At 39.9% G+C, this 24,803-nt stretch overlaps 1 protein-coding gene and 1 pseudogene across 1 annotated transcript; one reads left to right on the top strand and one right to left on the bottom strand.

Moving 5' to 3' along the window:
* The first annotated feature begins 109 nt into the window (after positions 1-109).
* Positions 110-15,739, top strand: LOC106573760 (aminopeptidase N). The gene is made up of 21 exons (XM_014149103.2): positions 110-1,393; positions 1,515-1,556; positions 2,856-2,998; positions 4,467-4,609; positions 4,903-5,029; positions 5,716-5,870; positions 7,561-7,674; positions 7,800-7,943; positions 8,083-8,148; positions 8,310-8,375; positions 8,515-8,663; positions 9,314-9,393; positions 9,667-9,800; positions 12,062-12,117; positions 12,287-12,434; positions 12,557-12,645; positions 12,735-12,845; positions 13,104-13,271; positions 13,368-13,508; positions 14,089-14,170; positions 14,368-15,739. The coding sequence occupies exons 1-21, from the start codon at positions 801-803 to the stop codon at positions 14,533-14,535; spliced, it is 2,919 nt and encodes a 972-aa protein (XP_014004578.1). The 5' UTR covers positions 110-800; the 3' UTR covers positions 14,536-15,739.
* Positions 15,740-17,249: 1,510 nt separating this feature from the next.
* LOC106573794 (arpin-like) lies at positions 17,250-23,323 on the bottom strand (annotated as a pseudogene).
* Between the last annotated feature and the right edge of the window lie 1,480 nt (positions 23,324-24,803).

Raw genomic sequence — 24,803 nt, 5'->3', positions numbered from 1 at the left:
CTTGTCGCAGATCCAATATCCTAGAATGTTCCTTTACTTCCATTTTCATTATTTTTCTTTTTGAGGTAAAGAATGTGTGGTGAAGGGGGGCATTCCAAATAATTATGTCCTAAAATCCCTTCCCCTAGAACACACCCTCCTCACACAAACACATGCTCCTAATTTTCCCCGAATGCATAATAATCCAGTGCTGGTGGGACACAGACCTGTCAGTGCACTGAGAGGTTGTTTTGGAAACGGGTAAAGAACTCTTGAGGACTCAGAGGGCTGCAGTGCCTGCTGCTGTCCCACACAGCTGTTTCTATCATTACTTAGAACCGCGAGGATCAACATAGACACCAGAGGGCCAACATGCTTTTTCTCTTGCTCTTAAAGGACATTTTTTTATTTTGAGGAGCTCACACGATATAAAGTATGTATCACTTTTTGTGCCCTACACTTATTGAGAGGCGTGTGATGTTTGGGTTTCAAAGCATTCCCGTTTGAGGTTCACCTAACCCAGGGTTGATGGTATGAGAGGATAACCAATGCCAGATGTGTGGGAGAACAATCTGACTGATTTCATTTGAAAGAATATCGACCTCTTTCAGTATTACTCTTTGCTTGCAAAGGCAAGTTCATGAAATATCTATGAGCAATAACTGGTTAGCTAATCCCCATAGCAGTCTGCATGTTTATGGGAGGTCGGATAGAGACATAGAGCCAATTAAAGGCAGCTCAGTTCAGCTTCAAGTTCAGTTCCGAGTTCCAAGCTTTACCAACACAACGGGAGGTGTGAGGCTCTTCCAGAAGGACTGGACATGGCCACAGGGGTGTATATCTCAAAGTTCCTGGCCATAGCCATAGTGGTGTTGACTGTCTCATCTATTGGTGGAATAATTACAATGATTATTGTATATGAGAACGAAAGAATCAAGACACAACCTACAGCACCACCAACAACTAATTCCACTACTCCGTATCCAACTGGACCACCACCCAACATGAGACTCCCTGGAAACCTGATTCCAGAGAGCTACGACATCGTACTACAGCCTCACCTCTACATCGTGATGAACAACACTACCAATCAATCTCTCGTCTTCACTGGAAACTCCACTGTGTATTTTAGATGTGTGGAGAACACCAAAACTATCGTCCTTCACAGTAAAGAACAGAATGTGACTGCTGTAAAGGTGACAGATCTTGACAAGGAAAAGATCATCAAAGTTGATAACACCATACTCTATAGTAATGAAAGCAACTTCTTAGAGATTGTACTAGACAGTGTTTTAGTCAAAGATGGGAACTACAGTCTCTTTACTGCATTTGAGGGGGAGCTCCTTGATGATCTGGCTGGTTTTTACATGAGTTCATACAAAAAAGGGCCAAACACAGAGGATGACACTGAAAGGTAAGGGTTTCTTTGATAACTGCTGAGAAACTAAAATATCAAAGATTTGTTGTCAAACTTATATGAAAAGAATGCTGTGAGATGGAAATGAGATTTGACTTGTATGAAAACCCATTTACAGGTGGTTCGGGAATGAAACGATCATCGTCGAGCTTGATGAAAGGTAAGACTTGTACAAGTCTGATATGTTTGCATCATCAATTGCATTACATAACTGGATTGATCACAAACCACCACCCTAAACAGTGCTCTGGTTGGATAGAGCTTTCTCTGTCTGATAAAGGCATGATTACGTTGCCAATTTACAGGTGATAGTGGTGTAGTGACCTTTTGATAATGAACCTTTAAGTTTCGACTTCTTGACAGGGAGGACACATACTTCCCCTGTATCATCATGAGGCACAACACTCTGTATGCCTCAACTAAAACGGAGGCACATCCAACGAAGGCCTGACATACTATGGGATAATTTGCCCCTCTGCCACCAATGTAGTAATTGAGGGGGACAGCCAGAGCAGGGCTTGAACCAGAGACCTTGCAATTACAAGGCAGACACATTGCTCTTCCTACTGTGTCATTAGGTCAGACCTCTTGTTAGAGGCTGTTATATGGTTACATTTAGGAGTCTGTCAGGAAAGATAATGACTCTGTTTCATAAGTCCTCACAGGTTAGGTCAGGCAGTAGCTTACTCCTTTAATATGCAGTGCTTCCTTGAAATGAATTAGTAGTGGCCAGTACTAAGCAGCTAGAAAACAACCTGAAACCACGTCATTACATCTTGACGCATATTAATATGTGATCGTTTCCATGCTATAAATCAGTGACCTGCTAGTTTATAGACCACTGTGCTTGAACAGAGATCGAATACTAAGTTCCTCATGGTTTGTATTCTATTGCACTCTTTCCCTAAAAAAACATGATTTGCTTACAGATGGAATTCCAATTTCTTAAAAAAAGACCCCAAAGTGTCTTCTTCAGCAGACATGTGTACAGATGTATACAACATGTCCCTACAAATGGGACTATATTTCTTTATTTCTTGTCATATCAAATCACTCAGCAGTTGTTCAGTCCTGGCTCATATTTATATGTTCAACTTTAAAAGTGTTTATTATAAAAAAGACCCCCTGGGAGAATGTTGCACATTTTTCCTCTGTTCACTTCAGCAACAGCTTTGCTTCTCATTCCTTGAAAAGATTAGGACACTCATTTTGAGACAAATTGTTACTTCCTCAGTGGCTTTACAATTACAGTCCTGTATTGCAATAAATGTCCATCGCAGTTCATACTGTAGCTGCATAGACATTGGAAGCTTGGATAATTTGAAATACTGAAAGAAGCAAATTGAATCAAAATTAACTAACAAGTAACTATTTTCTGTATTTTATTGCTGTTGATTCACTGTTATTCAATTCCAGTTGTAATAGTTATCCTATTTTTCAACAAATACTTTCCACACAGATTCATCGCTACTAGCCAAATGCAACCAACCGACGCCAGGAAAGTATTTCCTTGTTTCGATGAGCCAGCCATGAAGGCTACATTTAGAGTCTCTCTCATCCATAGGCCTGGCACAACAGCACTAGCAAATGGGAAAGTCATAGGTGAGAAGCACATTTCATACTATTGTCATACTAGGGAATGTTAAGCCACCTTCTAAAAGGCGCCTCACATTCTTATGTACCCGTACAAAAAGGTTATACAGGAGTCCTGCAGGGAAAATCCTGCATAATACAGTATATATCCTGCAGGAATAAGAAGTCCTGCAGGATATCCCATAGGATTTTCAGGGCCACTTTACTGTAGGACAATTCCTGTAGGAATCCTGCAGGTACAGTGAGCTCCAGAAGTATTGGGACAGTGACATTTTTGTTGTTTTGGCTCTGTAATGATACAATGACAATGAAATGATAAAATGACTATGAGGTTAAAGTGCAGATTGACAGCTTTCATTTGAGGGTATTTTCTGAAATTACAGCACTTTTTGTACATAGTCCCCACATTTTAGGGGACCAAAACTATTGGGACGAATTCACTTATGTGTATTAAAGTAGTAAAAAGTTAAGTATTTGGTCCCATATTCATAGCACGCAATTACTGGTAAATAATGTATTGTGTCATTTTAGAGTCACTTTTATTGTAAATAAGAATAGAATATCTTTCTAAACACTTCTACATTAATGTGGATGCTACCATGATTACGGATAATCCTGAATGAATCGTGAATAATGATGAGTGAGCCCCCAACAAATGCTAGAGGTTATCATGTCTTGGGAGTATGATATTTGTGCATCTAACTTTCTCACTCATCATTATTCACGATTCATTCAGGTAGCATCCACATTAATGTAGAAGTGTTTAGAAATATATTCTTATTTACAATAAAAGTGTAAATAACACTCAAATGTAAATGACACAATACATTATTTACCGTTCATTTCTTTTGGGCACAAAGAAATCTGAAACGCAACCATAACAAACAGCAAATGCATCCAACACATTTGTAGAGTCTCAAGCTTGGTGTAGTCATTGCGTGCTATGAATATAGGACTAAATACTGAACTTTTGACTACTTTAATACACAAGTGTATTTGTGTACTTTTGGTCCCCTAAAATGGGAGGACAATGTACAAAAAGTGCTGTAATTTCTGAACAGTTCACCTGATGGATGAAAATGCTCTCAAATTAAAGCTGACAGTCTGCACTTTAATCTCATAGTCGTTGTATCACTTCAAATCCAAAGTGCTGGAGTACAGAGCCAAAACAACAACAAAAAATTCACTTTCCCAATACTTTTGGAACTAGTCCGTCAAGAAAACAATATGCAAAACTGTATTTTAAAAATGTAGACATACGTTTATGACTTCTCATTAAATTCATATTTTTATATGCATTACTTTTAGTAGACAATCATTCACAGATTATGAGGCTAATGCATGCATATACTGTGCCTTTTCTTTTTGCTTATATTGAGCATTAACTGTAGATACTATTGTGTGACAAGTGTCAAAACAAAACTCTTTCCTTTCATACTATTTCAAGTAATCAGTGAGTCTTTTTTATTCCTTTTAGGTACAACCCTTGAGGTTATCGATGGAGAGACCTGGGAAGTCACTCGCTTTCAAACGACTAAGAAAATGTCAACTTACCTCTTAGCTTTCACAGTGTCTGATTTCGATTCCATAGGATCTACACATGAAAGAGTTGACATTAAGGTATGTAGCTATAGTTGTTGAATCATAACTGTAGTAGTGCATTATATCAACAAAATTACTTGGGAAATGGACCATGTGAAAAGGTTTGTATTTCAAGAGCAATATCAAAGAAAGTTAATACTGTTGTAAATTACAAATTCTCTCTAGATTCCAGCCAAACCGCTATACTATTTAAATGTATTCAGTTTAGAGTACACTGCTGATTTTCATGGTAGAGATGTTTTTACTGACCAAATAATATTGATATGATACTAAAACTCACTTTTTTTTATTTTCTGTTCGGTTTGTTAAAGACATATGCTCGACCGGAGGCCATAAAAGCTGGACAGGCAAAATATGCTGCAAGTATCACTGGAAATATACTGGCGTTCTATGAGAGTCCTGGAGTATTCAAAATGAATTATCCTTTGAGCAAGCTAGGTATGTATGGCATGATTGCATCATAACAATGTAAAATAAGCATGGGTTAATCATAACATTGCAAATGTTCAACACAGATGAATTGTCATAAAATCCATCTAATCAATTTAATTCTTTACTCCATACATAACCTGTCCAAAACAATGTAAGAAGAACAGTGATTATGTTGTGAAATTCAATTAAAATAACCTATTTTCAGTGGTGTAAAGTACTTAAGTAAAAATACTTTAAAGTACTACGTTTGCATTTTGAATGCTTAGCCGGACAGGAAAATTGTCCAATTCACTGACTTATCAAGAGAACGTCCCTGGTCATCCCTAGTGCCTCTGATCTGGCAGACTCATAGCACACATGCTTTGTTTGTAAATTATATCTGAGTGTTGGAATGTGCCCTTGTCTATCTGTAAATAAATACAAAAAATCAAATGGTGCTGTCTGATTTGCTTAATAAAAGGGATTTTTAACTTTTTAACTTTTGATACTTAAGTATATTTTTTAATTTACATTTACTTTTGATATTTAAGTATATTTTAAATCAAATACTTTTAGACTTTTAATCAAGTAGAATTTTACTGGGTGACTTTCAACTTTTACTTGAGTCATGTTCTATTAAGTTATCTTAACTTTTACTCAAGTATGACAATAGGGTACTTTTTCCACCGATATCTATTTTATATCTACTTTAGATCAAATTGCTCTACCAGACTTCAGCGCAGGTGCCATGGAGAATTGGGGCTTGGTAACATATCGTGAGACAGCTCTGCTATATGAGGAAGGGGTGTCCTCCACATCAAACAAAGAGTGGATTGCCACAGTTATTGCACATGAGCTTGCCCATCAGGTACGAAAACTCAAAATGACTATTTCAAAATTGAATATACACTACCGGTCAAAAGTTTTAGAATACTTACTCATTCAAGGGTTTTTCTTTATTTGTACTATTTTCTACATTGTATAATAATAGTGAATACATCAAAACTATGAAATAACATACGAAATCATGTAATAACCAAAAAAGTGTTAAACAAATCAAAATATTTTATATTTGAGATTCTTCAAAGTAGCCACCTTTTGCCTTGATGACAGCTTTGGACACTTTTGTCATTCTTTCAACCAGCTTCATGAGGTAGTCACCTGGAATGCATTTCAATTAACAGGTGTGCCTTCTTAAAAGTTAATTTGTGGAATTTCTTTCCTTCATGCATTTGAGCCAATCAGTTGTGTTGTGACAAGGTGGGGGGGGCTCAAATAAGCAAAGAGAAACGACAGTCCATTATTACTTTAAGACATGAAGGTCAATCAATACAGAAAATGTCTTCAAGTGCAGTCGCAAAAACCATCAAGCGCTATAATGAAACTAGCTCTCATGAGGACCGCCACAGGAATGGAAGACCCAGAGTTATCTCTGCTGCAGAGGATAAGTTCATTAGAGTTACCAGCCTCAGACATTGCAGCCCAAATAAATGCTTCACAGAGTTCAAGTAACAGACACATCTCAACATCAACTGTTCAGGAGGAGACTGTGTGAATCAGGCCTTGATGGTCGATTTGCTGCAAAGAAACCACTTCTTAAGGACACCAATAAGACGAATAGACTTTCTTGGGCCAAGAAACACGAGCAATGGACATTAGACCGGTGGAAATTTGTCCTTTGGTCTGGAGTCCAAATTGGAGAATTTTGTTTCCAACCGCCGTGTCTTTATGAGACGTGATGTGGGAATGGATTATCTCTGCATGTATATTTCACACCGTGAAGCATGGAGGAGGAGGTGTTATGGTGTGGGGGTGATTTGCTGGTGACGCTGTCTGAGATTTATTTAGAATTCAAGGCACACTTAACCAGCATGCCTACCACAGCATTCTGCAGCGATACACCATCCCATCTGATTTGGGCTTAGTGGGACTACCATTTGTTTTTCAACAGCACAATGAGCCAACACACCTCCAGGCTGTGTAAGGGCTATTTTACCAAGAAGGAGAGTGATTGGGTGCTGCATCAATCAATCAATCGTATTTATAAAGCCCTTTTTACATCAGCCGATGTCACAAAGTGCTATACAGAAACCCAGCCTAAAACCCCAAACAGCATGCAATGCAGGTGTAGAAGCACGATCAGATGACTTGGCCTCCACAATCCCTCAACCTCAACCAAATTGAGATGGTTTGGGATGAGTCGGACCGCAGAGTGAAGGAAAAGCTCAGCATATGTGGGAACTCCTTCAAGACTGTTGGAAAAGCATTCCAGGTAAAGCTGGTTGAGAGAATGCCAAGCTTGTGCAAAGCTGTCATCAAGGCAAAGCGTGGCTTCTTTGAAGAATGTAAAATCTAAAATACTACATGATTCCGTAGTTTTGATGTCTTCACTATTATTCTACAATGTAGAAAATAGTCAAAATATAGAAAAAGTAGGTGTTCTAAACTTTTGAGCGGTAGTGTATGTATTAATGTAAATTGCACCACAATTAATTAAAAACATGATCTTGCATTTTTGTGGCATTCACTGTAACACCACCTAAATTTGTTGTTTTCAGTGGTTTGGAAACCTGGTGACAATGAAATGGTGGAATGACCTGTGGCTGAATGAGGGATTTGCAACATATATATCCTATATGGGAGTGGATCATATTGAGCCAACATGGAACATAGTATGTCCCTAATAACTTATTAATAACTGTATTTTTTTCTGCATCTGTTGCATCAGATTTCAAATTGTAGTAACACTTCTAAGAGGCTTCTTTTCATTTGGTCTCTGATTGTTTTGTTTTTCCAGAAAGATCTGATTGTTCTAAATGACATCCAGACTGTATTTCAAGTGGATTCATTGGTATCCTCCCATCCCTTAAGCTCTAAAGAGGATGATGTTCAAACTTCTAGTGACATCACTCAGCTTTTTGATTCCATCACCTACAGCAAGGTCTGGTTGTCACAGAGCCCCATGGGGGAAGAGAGATGATATCAAAAATGTTTATTTTTAACATTGTACAGGAATGTTCTATATAGTGACAGAATGAGTTGATGTAATGTATGAATATTAACATATCTTCACTCTTCAGGGGGCTGCTGTGCTGAGAATGCTGGCAGATTATCTGGACGAGAGGGTCTTTCTGAATGGTCTGAGAGTACGTACAAATATGGCTTTGTCCATTAATGTGTAGGATGGCTTATTGTCAGAGTGTGGAACATCTGTTGTATATTTGCAATTTTCCACATGGATGTATCAAAACTAATGGGAACTTTTTGTGTAAGTGTGTGTAAATACTATTGTTTCAAAATGTTTCAGAAATATCTTCAGGCTTTCCAGTACAGTAATACTGTACACAAGGACCTGTGGGAATATTTACAAGAGGTAAAAGCTGATAGTTTTGCTAGGCATATCAAAACAAAACTAGTATATGTAATTATGTTCTTTCAAGCATGTAAAACTTATAGAATGCTTTAGGGGCATGAATACATTGTATAAAATGCTAATGACAAAAACGTTCTAGGCGGTGGATGAGGACAGCAGCCACATTAAAGTTGCTGAAGTCATGGACACTTGGACAAAGCAAATGGGTTACCCAGTCATCACCATCAACACCACCAATGGGGCAGTTTCTCAAGAACATTTCCTCCAAAATCAAACATCTGACTACGAGTAAGTCCTGCACTATGTCAAGAAACATCACAGAGAGAGAAAACAAATATAACAGGTTTCCTGAACCACTGATTGTCCCCTCCATGTAGAATTAGATGGCCATATGGCTGACTTTGTGAAATCCTGTGCTGGGTCCGTCCCCCACAGCAGGCGGGGAGTTCAAACCCAGGCTACTCCACCTCTTGTTCTCAAAAGCAATGGATTGTTGCTATAGTACTCTGACAGACATTTCCACTCAACAGTTTTAGAGTAACACTTTATTTGAAATATAAACCATAACAGCATCATACTATTATCATGAATATGACATAATGAATGTCATAAGATGTCATTTTTCATACATATGTTGACATAACAGCTTATGTTGCTTACTCACCTAAAAATTGTTGCTAAAATGGTTAGTTGTAGCACCTGTCATAACCATTTCCAGTACATGCAAAATGGCACTGCCTTGACATTCAGTTATGACGTTTATGACAATATTATAACACTGTTATCATTTCAAATGAAGTGTTACTATAGTATATTATTCCAGTTTTAATTGGATTACATTGTAATGAATTAGGCCAACAATTAAGCATTTTATTAGCATATGTGAATATAGCTGTAGGTCATAATATTATGCCGATATATTTTTTCTCTTTCATTAGTTTTGAATGGCATGTTCCAATCAGAGTGATGAAGGAAGGTGAACCAATAAAAATAGCTACACTGGATAAAAAAGGTCAAGGTAAGGAGTATTTAATTGAATATACATGTACAATTGTTAATATTTGTCTTAGTATCACTTTATGAGTAACCTCGTCCCCAGGCTAATTGAGAGAGATGATCTGATGAGCTATATTATGTACAGTAATTCTCCATTATAGATAGACTGAACATGGCAAATATACTGTATGATAACAGCAAACCCAACTAATTCAATGGTGCTAGTCATTAGTTCTGTCAATAAAAACCTAATTAAGGCATATTGTAACTCTCATGTTCTGAATTTGCTAAACAGTGCTGATGCCTGATTTCCTGTCTGAAGATGGCAAGTGGGTGCTTGCCAACATAAACTGTATGGGATATTTCAGAGTCAACTATGATCCAGTGAATTGGGATAGACTGCTCTCTCAGCTGGAAAGTAATATTCACGTAAGTCTTCCTCATTTGTGTGGAACAGTATTGTCCATACAGTCCAAGTCAGACACGAAACAGAGCACAATGGTGTGGGCGTACCCCAACAACAGAATGGTGCGGGCAATACCAGTCCTAAAAAATATTAATGCAAGTAGACCACTGATTAGCCAGCTCATCCTCCTCTATGAGGAAATAGCAAGCATTTGTTTTTAGTTTTCACTGGACAATTACTTAACCCCATGGCTTTAAAACTGCAACATTTTATCTCAGCCTCATGATAAAATGTGTAGAGTAGCATTATAAAACTGCAGATTGTTATCTGCCCCATGGCAAAATGTGTTGAAATGCTGGACGTTTTCATGAAAAAAATCTGTAATTCCTTTTTTTGTTGAGGTTGTGGGGCCTTCCACTTATATTGTTTTCAAAATACCCCTTGAGAGGCATAGTACGTAATGTCAAACTGTAGAATTGCAGGAAATGCATTTTAAAATGTCAGCAACAACAACATCCTGGGGGAGGACTACCCCCCGGGTCCCCCTGTTTATTGTTTACCCCCCCCCCCCCCCATAATATCTACACTGCAGTTATATTTACAGATATAAAGTGGGTTGTATCTTGGTCACGCAGTTGAATAAATAGTATATAATAGAACAGCAGCATTGACTGCGTGTTGCTAGTGTCTGTCTGTTTATGGATGGTTGTGTGTGTGTGGAGAGTCGGTGAAAATGGTCACTAAGGCTCAGGTCTGTGCAGGAGACAGCTAGGGTTAGCTGTTCAGCAGTCTGATGGCCTGGTGGTAGAAGCTGTCTCAAAGCCTGTTGGTCCGAGACCCAATGCTCCGATACTGCTTGCCAGATGGTAACAGAGTGAGCAGTCCGTGGCTCGGGTGACTGAAGTCCTTGACGATTTTCCGGGCCTTCCTCAAACACAACCTTGTGTAGATGTCCTAGAGGGCAGGGAGCTTGCCCCCAGTGATGTATTGCCCGTCCGCACCACCCTCTGTAGAGCCTTGTGGTTGAGGGCTGTGCAGTTGCCATGTGCACACCAATGAAATTGAAGCTTTTGACCCTCTCCACTGCAGTCCCGTCAATGTCAATAGGGACGTGGTCCCTCTCCTCATTCCTCATTCCACGATCAGCTCCTTCGTTTTGCTGATGTTGAGGGAAAGTCTGTTTTCCTGGCATCACTTTGACAGGGCTTGAACCTCCTCCCTGTAGGCTGTCTCGTCGCCGCTGGCGATCAGGCCCACTACTGTCGTGTCATCGGCAAACTTAATGATGGTGTTGGAGTCATGCGCGGCCTCGCAGTCATGGGTGTACAGGGAGTACAGGAGAGGGCTGAGCACCCCCCGGGGGACCCTTGTGTTAAGAGTCAGCGTGGCGGAGGTGTTGTTGCCTACCCGCAACACCTGGGGGCGGCCTGTCAGGAAGTCCAGCATTCAGTTGCAGAGGGAGATGTTCATACCCAGTGCCTTGAGCTAAGTGACGAGTTTGGAGGGGAATATGTTGTTGAAAGCTGAGCTGTAGTCAATGAACAGCATTCTCACATAGGTATTCCTCTTGTCCAGGTGGTGTAGGGCAGTGAGCAGAGCAATGGCGATTGCGTCATCCCTGGATCTGTTGGGTCGGTATGCAAAGTGTTATGGGTCTAGGGTGTCAGGTAAGGTCGAGCTGATGTGTTCCCTGACCAGCCTCTCAAAGCACTTCATGAAGACAGAAGTGAGTGCTACATGGCGATAGTCATTTACCTCTGTTTGCTTGGGTAGGAGGGACAGTGGTGAGTACATTGAAGAATGCTAGACACCTGGCATGCATCAGATAATTCAAACCCCTCACCGCAGATCACAGACCATGGAGCATGACCCTTAATAAGACTATGTTAGCTCACTTGTGCAGTTTGCTTTAAAGACGCTCTCCAGCTTTGAACTTTTCCGGTTGAAAAACAATATAACAAGTATAAATATAGTAATATACAGTACACACACTAAAAAATATATGTTTTGAGTACTGTAATATTTTTTAAACACAACTGTGTAACTGTGAACTTCAAGGAGTAGGACATGATGGTCTGATGTGACGTCATCGGCCTCCCCCTTTCCTTACGGGAACAATAGAGGAGTACTAGAGGGGGAAAAAAGGAAAGGCCCCTCTTTTGCCATGTCGTACCTGGACCACCTATTGAGATTTGCCTTGGTTCAGTAAATCAGGTGTTAAATGAGGTGAAAAAGAGACTGGAGTAGGCCTTTAATAATTAGAATTCATTTGATTTATTCTCAGGAAATTCCAATCATCAACCGGGGACAGCTTATTGATGATGCATTCAACTTGGCAAGGTAATCTCATCTAAGACTGATACATTCATGGACTTCCTTCAAAATGTATACTCTGATAAACATGTTTTACACATCACAATGATGTGAAATCATACTTTCTTGGTGTAATTAATATCCTCTTTGGACGGCTAAGGTCTTCTTATATTATGTATTTTATTTGTTTATCAAGGGCCAAACATATCAATGTGACACTGGCTTTGAGAACTACCAAGTACCTCTGGAATGACACAGAGTACATACCATGGGAATCAGCACTGAGAAACCTGGACTATTTCATTCTCATGTTTGATCGCTCTGAGGTCTATGGCCCAATGCAGGTCAGTCATCAAATAAAGATACTGTACATTAGAGTGCCCTTTTTTCATAGCAAACTGTATTCCTACAAATGCAAATGACAAATATGAGTGTAATGCAGTATTTTTTCCTATGCTATTTCCAGGCATACTTAAGAAAGCAAGTTGGTGGCCTTTATCAACATTTTGAAAATTTCACCATGTTTTCTACAGTCCCAGAGCAGCATTCTGCACAGTGAGAAACATATTTTCGTTGGATATTGCAACCCTCTGAACACATCCTCTCTTTAAGCATGTTATTAACATGTCATTATTCGTTCCCAGGTACAACCAGATTAACGCCATTTCAGTCGCATGCAGCAATGACATTCCAGAGTGCCAAGAAATGGCAAAAATGCTCTTTGACAACTGGATGACAAACAAAACCAGCAATCGGTATGGAGTTAGGTTTCATCATGCCAACACAGACAGATGCATGCTAGTTCCTGCTGTACTTATCACTGCATTTCACAGTTGAATGGGGTCGTCATGTCATTCATAAAACATAACACATAACCTGAAATATGCATGAGATTAATTCAATAACCTAATACCAAAATGCTATATGCAATTTTGGATATATTGAATGTATTGATCCTTTTAACTGTAATGACCAGATTCTGTTTCTCTCTTTGATTGTCCTCACTGCCACAGTATACACCCTAACCTGAAGGCCACCATCTACTGCCAAGCTATAGCTGCTGGGGGAGAGAAGGAATGGGAATTTGCTTGGGGCAAGTTTGAGAATGCCACCACAGCCACAGAGAAAGACAAACTAAGATATGCCCTCTCATGCACCAGGAAGATCTGGCTCCTGAACAGGTTAGATTGATTTCTGTCTGTACCACCCTTTTCAGGATATACAATTTAGTTGCTGTGCAAAGACCATTTATCTGGCATTTCCTTCTCATCTTGCAGATACCTTGAGTACACTTTGAACCCTGACAAGATAAGAAAAATGGATGCAGTTTCTACCATCAGCTACATAGCCAGAAATGTGGCAGGACAAGCAATAGCGTGGAATTTTGTACGCGCAAACTGGAACTACATCAGCTTGGAGTATGTTTTTTCTGTTGTTAAGTACTGTATATAGCAAGGCCTAATATTAAGACAAACAAGCCAGAGGACCAAGTTCCTTTCCAACTGAAATAATGGAACCATGACTTATTAGCAATTATTTTGTATGGTGTCTCATAATGTGTAAAAATCACCTAAATAAACCTCATGCAATATACCAATAAGGAAGGTGTAGACCGGTCAAACAAGTCAGGTACAAAGGTCTCATTGGCCAATCAGAGGAAATCACCTCTAATGTATTTGTTTGGAGTTGCCAGTAAGTAAGTAGCCTGCCCTATGAGCCGGAGCCTATTTCCTGTTTCTGTAGCGTGAGGCAGCTTGATGTACACCTCCTGGACAGGACGCTAGTCTATCGCAGAGTGCCAAGCAGAGACCCATCAGGTCCCATTTTTACAGTCTTTGGAATGACTCTGGCAGGGATTGAACTCAACCTTGGAATCTCAGGGCGGACACTAACCACAAGGCCACTGAGTTGCCAGGCAGTCATCTAAATTGGCTTCTATCAAACTGCTTGCTGAGCAAACATGCTCATTTCACCCCTCTCCTCCGCTCTCCTCCTCAGGTACGAAGAAGGGATCATGTCACTTGGCAACCTGATTGATGGAGTGACGCAGAGATTTTCCACTGACTTTGAGCTTGAAGAGGTGAGCATCTCCCTATTCGTAACAGGCAAGGCCCACAACGCTATCTGAGTCACAAACCTCTCCTCCGCTCTTGAATGCAGTGATTGATTTTTAATGTCTGGGGATGAGAGACTAGGTTCAGCTGGTGGGAGTTGAGTTTTGAGTAATTACCGGTTTCCGCCCTAATTCAAACTTTTCCCTGATTTGTTATTGTGCAGCTGTGGCAGTTCCTGACCGACCATGATGTAGAAGAACTGCATTTGGCAATCAGGGCCCTAGAGCAAGCCACTGAGAGAACTGAAGCCAACATTAAATGGGTGAAGGAAAACAAGAAGACTGTTTTGGAGTGGTTCAAAAATGAGTCAAGGCGAGAGCAGCTGAACTGAGCTGATAGGATGAGAACCAGATGGACCAGAGTGCCATGATTTTGAACACACCCTGTATTTGACTTGAGTCTTGGGGTGTATTAATTAGTCGGATTTTGCAACGGAAACCGTTTACTGTTTACTCTAAGAAGCAAATGGAAGCAAACGTAATCAAACCTGGAGGGACCTACCTGAATTTGTCTAATAGAAACAGCAATGGTTTCCGTTGCAAAATGTTTTGCAACAGATCAAATGTTTTGCAACAGTATCCAACTAATGAATACATCCTTGATTTCATTCCAATTAGATCTGAAAACAGGTTTTATACAATCAACATGCAATATAATCCTAACATAAATGTATATTTCAATGTTTTTGTCACTTGTAATTCAAAAAGATGAGAAATTCTAATCAATTTTAGTTAAACAAGTAACATTCCACCATTTGTTGTTTGAGACAATATTGTTTACACTGACAGTCACACCCAAAGAAAGCGCTTTCTCAGGTTAACAACTACAATTATTTAGTTAAACGACTATCAAACAACACAACTATAGCAATAAAATGTCTATATATTTTTATATTTCTATTTACATTTTAGTCATTTAGCAGACACTCTTATCCAGAGCAACTTACAGTTGTAGTGAGTGCATATGTTTTCCTAAAACAAATATATATTTTAATAAATTTAACAAATTGATTGAAGTTAGATTGGTAAAAGGACTAGATTGAGAAGGGCTATTGTGTTTTTGATCTATTTTGGAGGACGCATGATTTCAAATCACTTACAATAGTTGACTTATTCTACTGTAGCCTAGATCTAAGTGGCTACTTCATACATTTACATATGCAGATATTCTGATTAGCAGGCAACGTTTACTACTCTACTAGTCAAAGCTATAACTCCATCCTTGCGTGATCACTCTTACCCAAGTGATGGTTTACATTTTGGATGACACATCATTAGAACAGCATCAAATAAATTGCCATTAGCTTTATTACAAAGTTATTACAAGGTTAGCCTTGTACATGTGATTTGTACCCTTCTACAGACAATGATGCATTTTCAATAGAGCGATTAGTAGAGGGGGTAAAGCATGTATGATGATTACCAAAGAGAGGCTTTACACCCCTATATCAAAGGTACCCTGCAATACCAAGATTTGTCAGCATCTTATAGAGTCTATATTACATGCATGAATAAAAAACAACATTAAAAATGAAACGCCTCTCTTCTTCTGTGTGCATATGCAGCACAAGCAATGTTGGAGGCTGTGCAATTCTATTCATCTCCCCAATCATCCTAAGATAGAAAAGTCAAATAGGGGTGATAGGGGCCAAACATTGAAATGGGGTGTCATAAAAGATATACAGTACAGAGAAAAAGCTATAATTTATGTTCAGTGACTAGACTGTAGATCAGGGATGGGCAACTTTGATGGGTGTGGGGACCACAAAAAATCTGTACTCATGAGGGCCCGCAGTTGCTCGTGGGTCTGCGTACCCACATCTACCTCGCTACCCCCTCTTGGCCCTCCTCTTGACAGCGGAGAGAATTGTTTTTAAGTTTTCGAGTACATTTTGTGCAATTCTACACATTTTGCAATAGGGTGTAGGGAAAATGTTGCAGTTTCAAAACAAGTTTGATATACACTACTGGTCAAAAGTTTTAGAACACCTACTCATTCAAGGGTTTTTCTTTATCTTTACTATTTTCTACATAATAGTGTAGACATAAACTATAATACCAATAGGGCTATCTTCTGAATACCCTCCTACCTTGTCACAACACAACTGATTGGCTCAAACGCATTAAGAAGGAAAGAAATTCCACAAATTAACTTTTAAGAAGGCACACCTGTTAATTGAAATGCATTCCAGGTGATTACCTCATGAAGCTGGTTGAGAGAATGCCAAGAGTGTGCAAAGCTGTCATCAAGGCAAAGGGTGGCTATTTGAAAAATCTCAAATCTCAAATATATTTTGGTTTGTTTCACACTTTTTTGGTTACTACATGATTCCATATGTGTTATTTCATGGTTTTGATGTCGTCACTATTATTCTACAATGTAGAAAATAGTAAAAATAAAGAGAAACCCTTGAATGAGTAGGTGTTCTAAAAATGTTGACCGATAGTGTAATTCTACACATTTTGCCATGGGGCAGAGAGAAGATTTAGCAATTTTATAACTCATTTCATGCAATTCTGCTCATTTTGGCATGGGACAGAGAGGAAAATTATCTGTTCTACAGCAAATTTCCTGCAATTCTACACATTTTGCCATAGGATGGAGAGAAATGTTTGAAGTTTTTAATATGATATCTGAGTGAGACTGACTAACAAATCTATGGGTGACCCCCGGGCCAGTAATTCGAACCATGATAACAAGTTTAGATAACTGGTTTCTGAACTAACTTACAATCTAAAAAATGTTAGCTGACATGGACAAATTAACTGACTATCAGTGACTGACATAAGAGGAAAAACTGCTGATGTACAACCAACTATTCTAACTCACAACAGTAAATTGAAAAAAATAATTTCATCCAAGGGCCCATGGGCCGCCAGTTGCCCATCCCTGCTGTAGATTATATCTGTGCTGTAGATAAAATTTGACATGTTTTCCCAAAGATAACAAGGTGAAAAATAAACGTACATCGATTACCTAAATTATTCCTTATGTGATTACTGTAAACAAGGACTAAATATGTGTGGAAAGCAAATAAATTGTGCTTCAGAAATCCCCTGCTCCTCTTACCCATCCCTCCTCATCTGCTCCCACGCCCTGTCCCTCCAACTTCGTTGCTGACATCTGATTTGTTGGCCATTATTTTGTCTGTCCACGATGCTCCTGCCTTTTCGTTGCCTGCAAAATTGCACTTGGTCATTGTGCCTCCTTCGACTTTGGCCAAGGAAACTGAAAGGGCAGATTACAACTAAGTACACAATGCTGTTAGTACTAAGAGCTGTGAAATTCCACAGTGACAGAGTGGTGCTGAGACTCAGATTATTCACTTCAAATTGTATGCTAAACAAAAAACGATGACTGCAAAGTTAAACAAACCATGCAACTCTGTGCACAAGGACAAATTTAACAACTTGCACAGAAAATCTTACAAACACATTTACTTGAAGAACAGTGCAGATGCAAAGTAACAGAATGAAGGCACAAGCAGCACAAACTGTCATTTTATTACCAAACTTTGCATCTGTACTGTTCTTGAATTAAATGTGTTTATGTAAGTTTTCTGTGCATTGGAATCATTTAGGTAAGCAATGTACGTTTATTTTTCAACTGTCATTTTGTTACCAACCTTTGCATCTGCATGGAAATTGTTAAAATAAGTCCTTGTGCATATTTGGTTTGTTTAACTTTGCAATCATTGGTTTTTGTTTGACATGCATTTTAAAGTGGAAATCTGAGTTCTCTACTTTTAAAAGGAACATCGAACTTACAAATTAATGGGCAATCAAAGCTCATCACTAAGCTAAGGACCCTGGGACTAAACACCTCCCTCTGCAACTGGATCCTGGACTTCCTGACGGGCCGCCTCCAGGTGGTAAGGGTAGGTAACAACACATCCGCCACGCTGATCCTCAACAAAGCCTATTCCCCACCAGGAGACTGAAAAGATTTGGAATGGGTCCTCAGATCCTCAAAAGGTTCTACAGCTGCACCATCGAGAGCATCCTGACTGGTTGCATCCCTGCCTGGTATGGCAACTGCTCGGCCTCTCACAGCAAGGCACTACAGAGGGTAGTGCGTACGGCCCAGTACATCCCTGGGACCAAGCTTCCTGCCATCCAGGACCCCTATACCAGGCGGTGTCAGAGGAAGGCCCTAAAAATTGTCAGACTCCAGCCACCCTAGTCATAGACTGTTCTCTCTGCCACTACACAATCGGTACCGGAGCGTCTAGTTCCAAAAGGCTTCTTAACAGCTTCTACCCTTAAGCCATAAGATTCCTGAACATCTAATCAAATGGCTACCCAGACCCCTCTTTTATGCTGCTGCTACTCTCTGTTTATTATCTATGCATAGTCACTTTAACTCTACCTACATTTACAGTTGAAGTCGTGAAGTTTACATACACTTAGGTTGGTGTCATTAAAACTTGTTTTTCAACCACCACAAATTTCTTGTTAACAAACTATAGTTTTGGCAAGTCGGTTAGGACATCTACTTTCTGCATGACAAAAGTAATTTTTCCAACAATTGTTTACAGACAGCTTATTTCTCTTATAATTCACTGTATCACAATTCCAGTGGGTCAGAAGATTGCATACACTAAGTTGACTGTGCCTTTAATCCGCTTGGAAAATTCCAGAAAGTGATGTCATGCCTTTAGAAGCTTCTGATAGGCTATTTGATATAATTTGAGTCAGTTGGAGGTGTACCTGTGGATGCATTTCAAGGACTACCTTCAAACTCAGTGCCTCTTTGCTTGACATCATTGGAAAATCAAACGAAATCAGCCAAGACCTCAGAAAATAAATTGTAGACCTCCACAAGTCTGGTTCATACTTGGGAGTATTTTCCAAATGCCTGAAGGTATCACGTTCATCTGTACAAACAATAGTACGCAAGTATAAACACCATGGGACCACGCAGCCATCACACCGCTCAGAAAGGAGACGTGTTCTGTCTCCTAGAGATGAACGTACTTTGGTGCGAAAAGAGCAAATCAATCACAGAACAATAGCAAAGGACCTTGTGAAGATGCTGGAGGAAACAGGTATAAAAGTATCTATATCCACAGTAAAACGAGTCCTATATCGACATAACCTGAAAGGCCGCTCAGCAAGGAAGAAGCCACTGCTCCAAAACCGCCATAAAAAAGACAGACTACGGTTTGCAACTGCACATGGGGACAAAGATCATACTTTTTGGAGAAATGTCCTCTGGTCTGATGAAACAAAAATAGAACCGTTTGGCCATAATGACCATTGTTATGTTTGGAGGAAAAAGGGGGAGGCTTGCAAGCTGAAGACCATCCCAACCGTGAAGCACAGGGGGTGGCAGCATCATGTTGTGGGGGTGCTTTGCTGCAGGAGGGGCTGGTGCACTTCACAAAATAGATGGCATCATGACTGAGGAAAATGATGTGGCTATATTGAAGCAACATCTCACGACATCAGTCAGGAAGTTAAAGCTTGGTCGCAAATGGGTCTTCCAAATGGACAATGACCCCAAGCATACTCCCAAAGTTGTGGCAAAATGGCTTAAGGACAATAAAGTCAAGGTATTGGAGTGCTTATCACAAAACCCTGACCTCAATCCTATAGAAAATTTGTGGGCAGAACTATAAAAGTGTGTGCGAGCAAGGAAGCCCACACCTGACTCAGTTACACCAGCTCTGTCAGGAGGAATGGGCCAGAATTCGCTCCAGTTATTGTGGGAAGCTTGTGGAAGGCTACCCAAAACGTTTGACCCAAGTTAAACAATTTAAAGGCAATGGCAAAGGCAAATACTAATTGAGTGTATGTAAACTTCTGACCCACTGGGAATGTGATGAAAGAAATGAAAGGTGAAATAAATCATTCTCTCTACTATTATTCTGACATTTCACATTCTTAAAATAAAGTGGTGATCCTAACTGACCTAAGACAGGGAATATTTACTAGGATAAAATGTCAGGAATTATGAAAAACTGAGTTTAAATGTATTTGGCGAAGGTGTATGTAAACTTCCGACTTCAACTGTACATATTACCTCAATTACCTCGACTAACCGGTGCCCCCGCACATTGACTCTATACCGGTACCCCCTGTATATAGCCTCGCTTGTTATTTTACTGCTGCTGTTTATCTCTCCCTCTGGGTGCCTAAAAGTTTAGGTCCCCCTGGGACAGTTTTTCCCTGTCACATTCACCAGATCCTCCTTGGTCACTAGGTTTTCCAGCTGGACCTCAGTGAGGCGATCAATCTGTCCTCCTCCACCACTGCATGGTGGTAGTAATCAACAGACAGCACCACCTAGAGTTGTTTTACAAATATAGTATCGTGACAAATGCATGCATGTACATTTTTACATTATTCTGAGAGTCCTTGGAGGAGCTGTGATGAGGCCTTTATAGGTGTCTCAGTGTAAAGTATACCAATAAGATATCTTAAAAAAAATAAAATTGTGAATCATCCGACTGTAAGATTATTCATATCATTGTATGAAGTGGATAAGAATACTCACTGAATGATGACGAGATTACCTGTGTTGACCTTTTTGGTATCACTGAAGTTTGGTTCTATTTCCATTCCTTTAGCATCACGTTTCCTCTGGTGGATTTGACTGGGTTTGATGTATAAAACAGAAATGTCCCTGCCAAATCAGCACAATATGTTGCAAGCTGACAAATTAGGAGTCCTAGAAATCCAAGTAGGCCTAGGTCCTCATGCAGTCATACTTTCATAGTACAAACAGCCAACAGTAGGACTACTGGATAGCAGAGTAGAACAATTAAATCAATAAAATAGCCTTATAACAATAACCGACTCATCATATTTAATTGAGGTTATTCCATAATGTCAGCTTACCTTTGTTGACATCAGTAATAACATGGCGTGAAACATCAACCAGCTTTCCCTCTAATATGACACCTAGACCACTGTAGTAGAAAAATGTTGTAGGCTACTGTATACAATTTTGAGGTGCTGTTAATGCACGAGTTCTTGTTTCCTCTCCATCTCTCTCAATTGCCTCAAACAATGAGCCGAATCTATCAGAATACATCCTTGCAGAATAAACCTGTTCATAATGAGAAGATTGGGCACACGTTGTCCCCATCCTCATATCAGAGGTATAACAAATTAATTTCTTAATTTCACTTACTTAGCTAGCAAATGCAGCTGGCTAGTTTAGTTACTCAAACACCCGGCTCAAACAGAGGCATGCTATGTTAGCTAGCTGGCTATGACTATTCAACACAACACTGGAACTCTTCCAAGTCAAGGTAAGCTTTTGGTTTTATAAATGTATTGCCACGGTGGCCCGTCGATGTAACTGCTTACTGACTATACTCTGTAACATTACTGCATGATTGTAGCAGGTTTACGAATGCATTAGTTCTATTAGCTATGTTGACTAAAATGTTCCTTTAGCTAATATGGGGACAACAATGTTGGCGTGTGTAGCGGTTATAACATGGTTTGGCTTGGGAAAGTTTTTTTGCCTGATCAAAAACAGCAGATGTGTTGTTCATTGAAGTCCACAAATGAAGGGAAAAGGTGAGAGGAGGAGAGTGCATAGAGGCTAAAATGAATACAATGTGGCTGCTATGAAAGTGAACTGTGTTTATGCGTGATCAGGGGTGTATTCACTCCGCTGATTCTGTTAAAAAAACTTTTCTTAAAACAGAAGCAAACCAAACACGGATAAAAATACCTGAATTTGTCCAATAGAAACTCTTGTTTGCAACTGTTAGACTAATGATTACACTCTAGATTAGCTAGATGCAGGCAAGAGTGTGAAAGGCGGTATTGAATGTGTCCCCGTCTGTCCATGTGTCACTGTTATCTCAACTTTTTCTCTCGATCCGTGTGCACCTAAGTTGTAAACTTTAATTCACAGGCTAGGTTGTAGCAACCTCATGATGTGTATAAGGAAAACTTGAGTATCATGTAGTAGCCTAAACCTATCGATGTTACATTGAACTGGGTGAATAGAATATGAATGAATGACTGTCTTCCATCATGCTGTAATAGAAATAAGGCCATGCTCATAAAAAAAAAGACCTCCCTCTTCATAAACGGCACTGACCGCCACTGGTATTAACGGCCCAATTTTTCAAGCAAGAATTTTGCTAGGACTCTCTAGGAGAGGTCTGAGTGGGGAAGGGGAAAAATGAAAACTAGCTGTTGAGAGGTTGGCAGAGAGGTTTGGAACTATTTTTCTTATTGGTCTATTAACTAATTTACCGCCTGGTGGTTCCACCAGTCAGGCCAAAACTCTATCCCACCAAAACAGGCTGAAGTTTCAGGTGGTCTTTTCAAACAGCTCTTGCACTAAAAGGGTATTATCATAATTTTCACAATTTCATAGGGTTATTCCAACCTTATTAGTGGATTCTGCTATTTCAGCCACACCCGTTGCTGACAGGTGTATAAAATCAAGAACACAGCCATGCAATCTCCATAGACAAACATTGGCAGTAGAATGGTCTGTACTGAAGAGCTCAGTGACTTTCAACGTGGCACCGTCATAGAATGCCACCTTTCCAACAAGTCAGTTTATCAAATTTCCACCCTGCAAGAACTGCCCCGGTCAACTGTAAGGGCTTTTTTTTGTGAAGTGGAAATGTCTAGGAGCAACAACGGTTCAGCCGCGAGATGGTGCTGAAGTGTGTAGCACGTAAAAATCATCTGTCGGTTGTAACACTCACTAACGAGTTCCAAACTGCCTCTGGAGGCAACATCATCAGAACTGTTCATTGGGAGCTTCGTGAAATGGGTTTCCATGTTCGAGCAGCCGCACACAACCATGTGCAATGCTAAGTGTCAGCTGGAGGGGTGTAAAGCTCGCCGCCATTGGACTCTGGAACAGTGGAAAAGCGTTCTCTGGAGTGATGAATCACACTTCACCATCTGACAGTCCGAGGGACGAATCTGGATTTGGCGGATGCCAGGAGCATGCTACCTGACCGAATGCATAGTGCCAACTGTAAAGTTTGGTGGAGGAGGAATAAAATGCCCCCCTGCAGAAAGCGAGGTCCATACAGAAATGGTTTGTCGAGATCGGTGTGAAAAACTTGACTGGCCTGCACAGAGCCCTGACCTCAACCCCATTGAACACCTTTGGAATGAATTGGAACGCCAACTGTGAGCCAGGCCTAATCGCTCAACATCAGTGCCCGACCTCACTAATGCTCTTATGGCTGAATGGAAGCAAGACCCCACAGCAATGTTCCAACATCTAGTGGAAAGCCTTCCCAGAAGAGTGGAGGCTGTTATGGCAGCAAAGGAGGGACCAACTCTATATTAATGCAGATGATTTTGGAATTAGATGTTTGTGTACACATACTTTTGGCCATATAGTGTATGTATACAACACAGGAAAACCACGTTTTGACTACACTGGGCCTTTAAGGTTGCCCTGCAAAGCCACTTACTTTTAACATCCAATTACAGTCATGAGATGGCAGGACAGAATGAATACAAAGCAGTAAACACATAGAAACATAAACCCATGTAACCGCAGTGATGATGTTATACATTTATTAAGCAGAATAGAAAACTGTCATTATCTTTAATTCAGGTCACAAAATTATAAACTTAGTTTTGAAAATCCATTATTCTAGCTTTAGTCAACACCTTACAGTTGCTCAAAATCACAAATTACACAAATTACCTTCTATGTCCTTCTACAAATCACATACTGTATCGAACCCATGACCTGAAGTCTTCTGAGGACCATGTTCCATCTGTGCTCAGGTTTAATCTAATGTCCCAGCCCGTTTGGAATTAGCACTCCTATCAGCCTTGTCTGCCGGTGGCTTCACTCTTTTACTCCTGTGGTGATCACAAGATGCTGCATCACTGGTGGCAGCCAACCCATCAGCAAACCTATAATCAGGTGACTACTTGAAGGAAGTGTTAGGCAAGAGGCAGATAGTACAGTCATGAATACACATTCCTCAGAAAAGTAGGCTAAATCAGATGTAAAATATTTGATTACACATTGATTCCCTAACCCATGTATACAAGGCTTCTTTTCCTCCTACATCTTAGAAATGGTCTTCATTACAAGATCCAGTGGTTGCTAAATTTGTTGTTATGGACCCCAAAAGTCACCAAAACACATTGTATGTCCAGGCAAAAGTCCGATTTTTTTCTCAAATTGTATTGCTTCGCTTCTTCTTCTTCAATGTTGTTGGACATTGCTTCTCACTTGAACCTACAAAGACAACCCCACTTTACAAAGATACTTCACACTGAAAATGAATGAAACTAACATGGAAATAAAAAAGCTATAAAATCCTAACATCATATAATCAAACATAATCTTATTCACAAGTGGAATGCTTTCAAGGTGTGCTTTCTTGTCTTACAATTCAGAGACCATGTTATGTTTATAGTGATGTCTGTCTGTCTAACGTTAACACACAACGTTTGCCTTGGTACACCCTGATTCAGACCTAGAAATGGCCTCTGTTTGTGTTGCGGTTGAGCTGTATGTTCAGCAATATGTTCCATCTCTGGCGCCAGCCCCCAGGAGCCTCCTCCTCATAGAGCCGATCCCTTTGTTTCTGGTGCATCAACAGGTATTTCCTGCACACTGGAGAGGAGTAGGAGACAT

Source organism: Salmo salar, chromosome ssa16 (genome assembly GCF_905237065.1).
Source record: "Salmo salar chromosome ssa16, Ssal_v3.1, whole genome shotgun sequence".
Taxonomy (NCBI): Eukaryota; Metazoa; Chordata; class Actinopteri; order Salmoniformes; family Salmonidae; genus Salmo; species Salmo salar.
Note: the sequence above shows the minus strand (reverse complement) of the source record. Positions and strands in the feature narration are given on the sequence as shown.

Excerpts from the sequence above, each read along its gene's own strand:
- LOC106573760 (XM_014149103.2), top strand. The coding sequence starts at position 801 with ATGGCCACAGGGGTGTATATCTCAAAGTTCCTGGCCATAGCCATAGTG. Across the intron at positions 8,149-8,309 it reads TCTTTCTGAATGGTCTGAGA|AAATATCTTCAGGCTTTCCA; the intron begins GTACGTACAAAT and ends AAAATGTTTCAG. Across the intron at positions 8,376-8,514 it reads TGTGGGAATATTTACAAGAG|GCGGTGGATGAGGACAGCAG; the intron begins GTAAAAGCTGAT and ends AAAACGTTCTAG.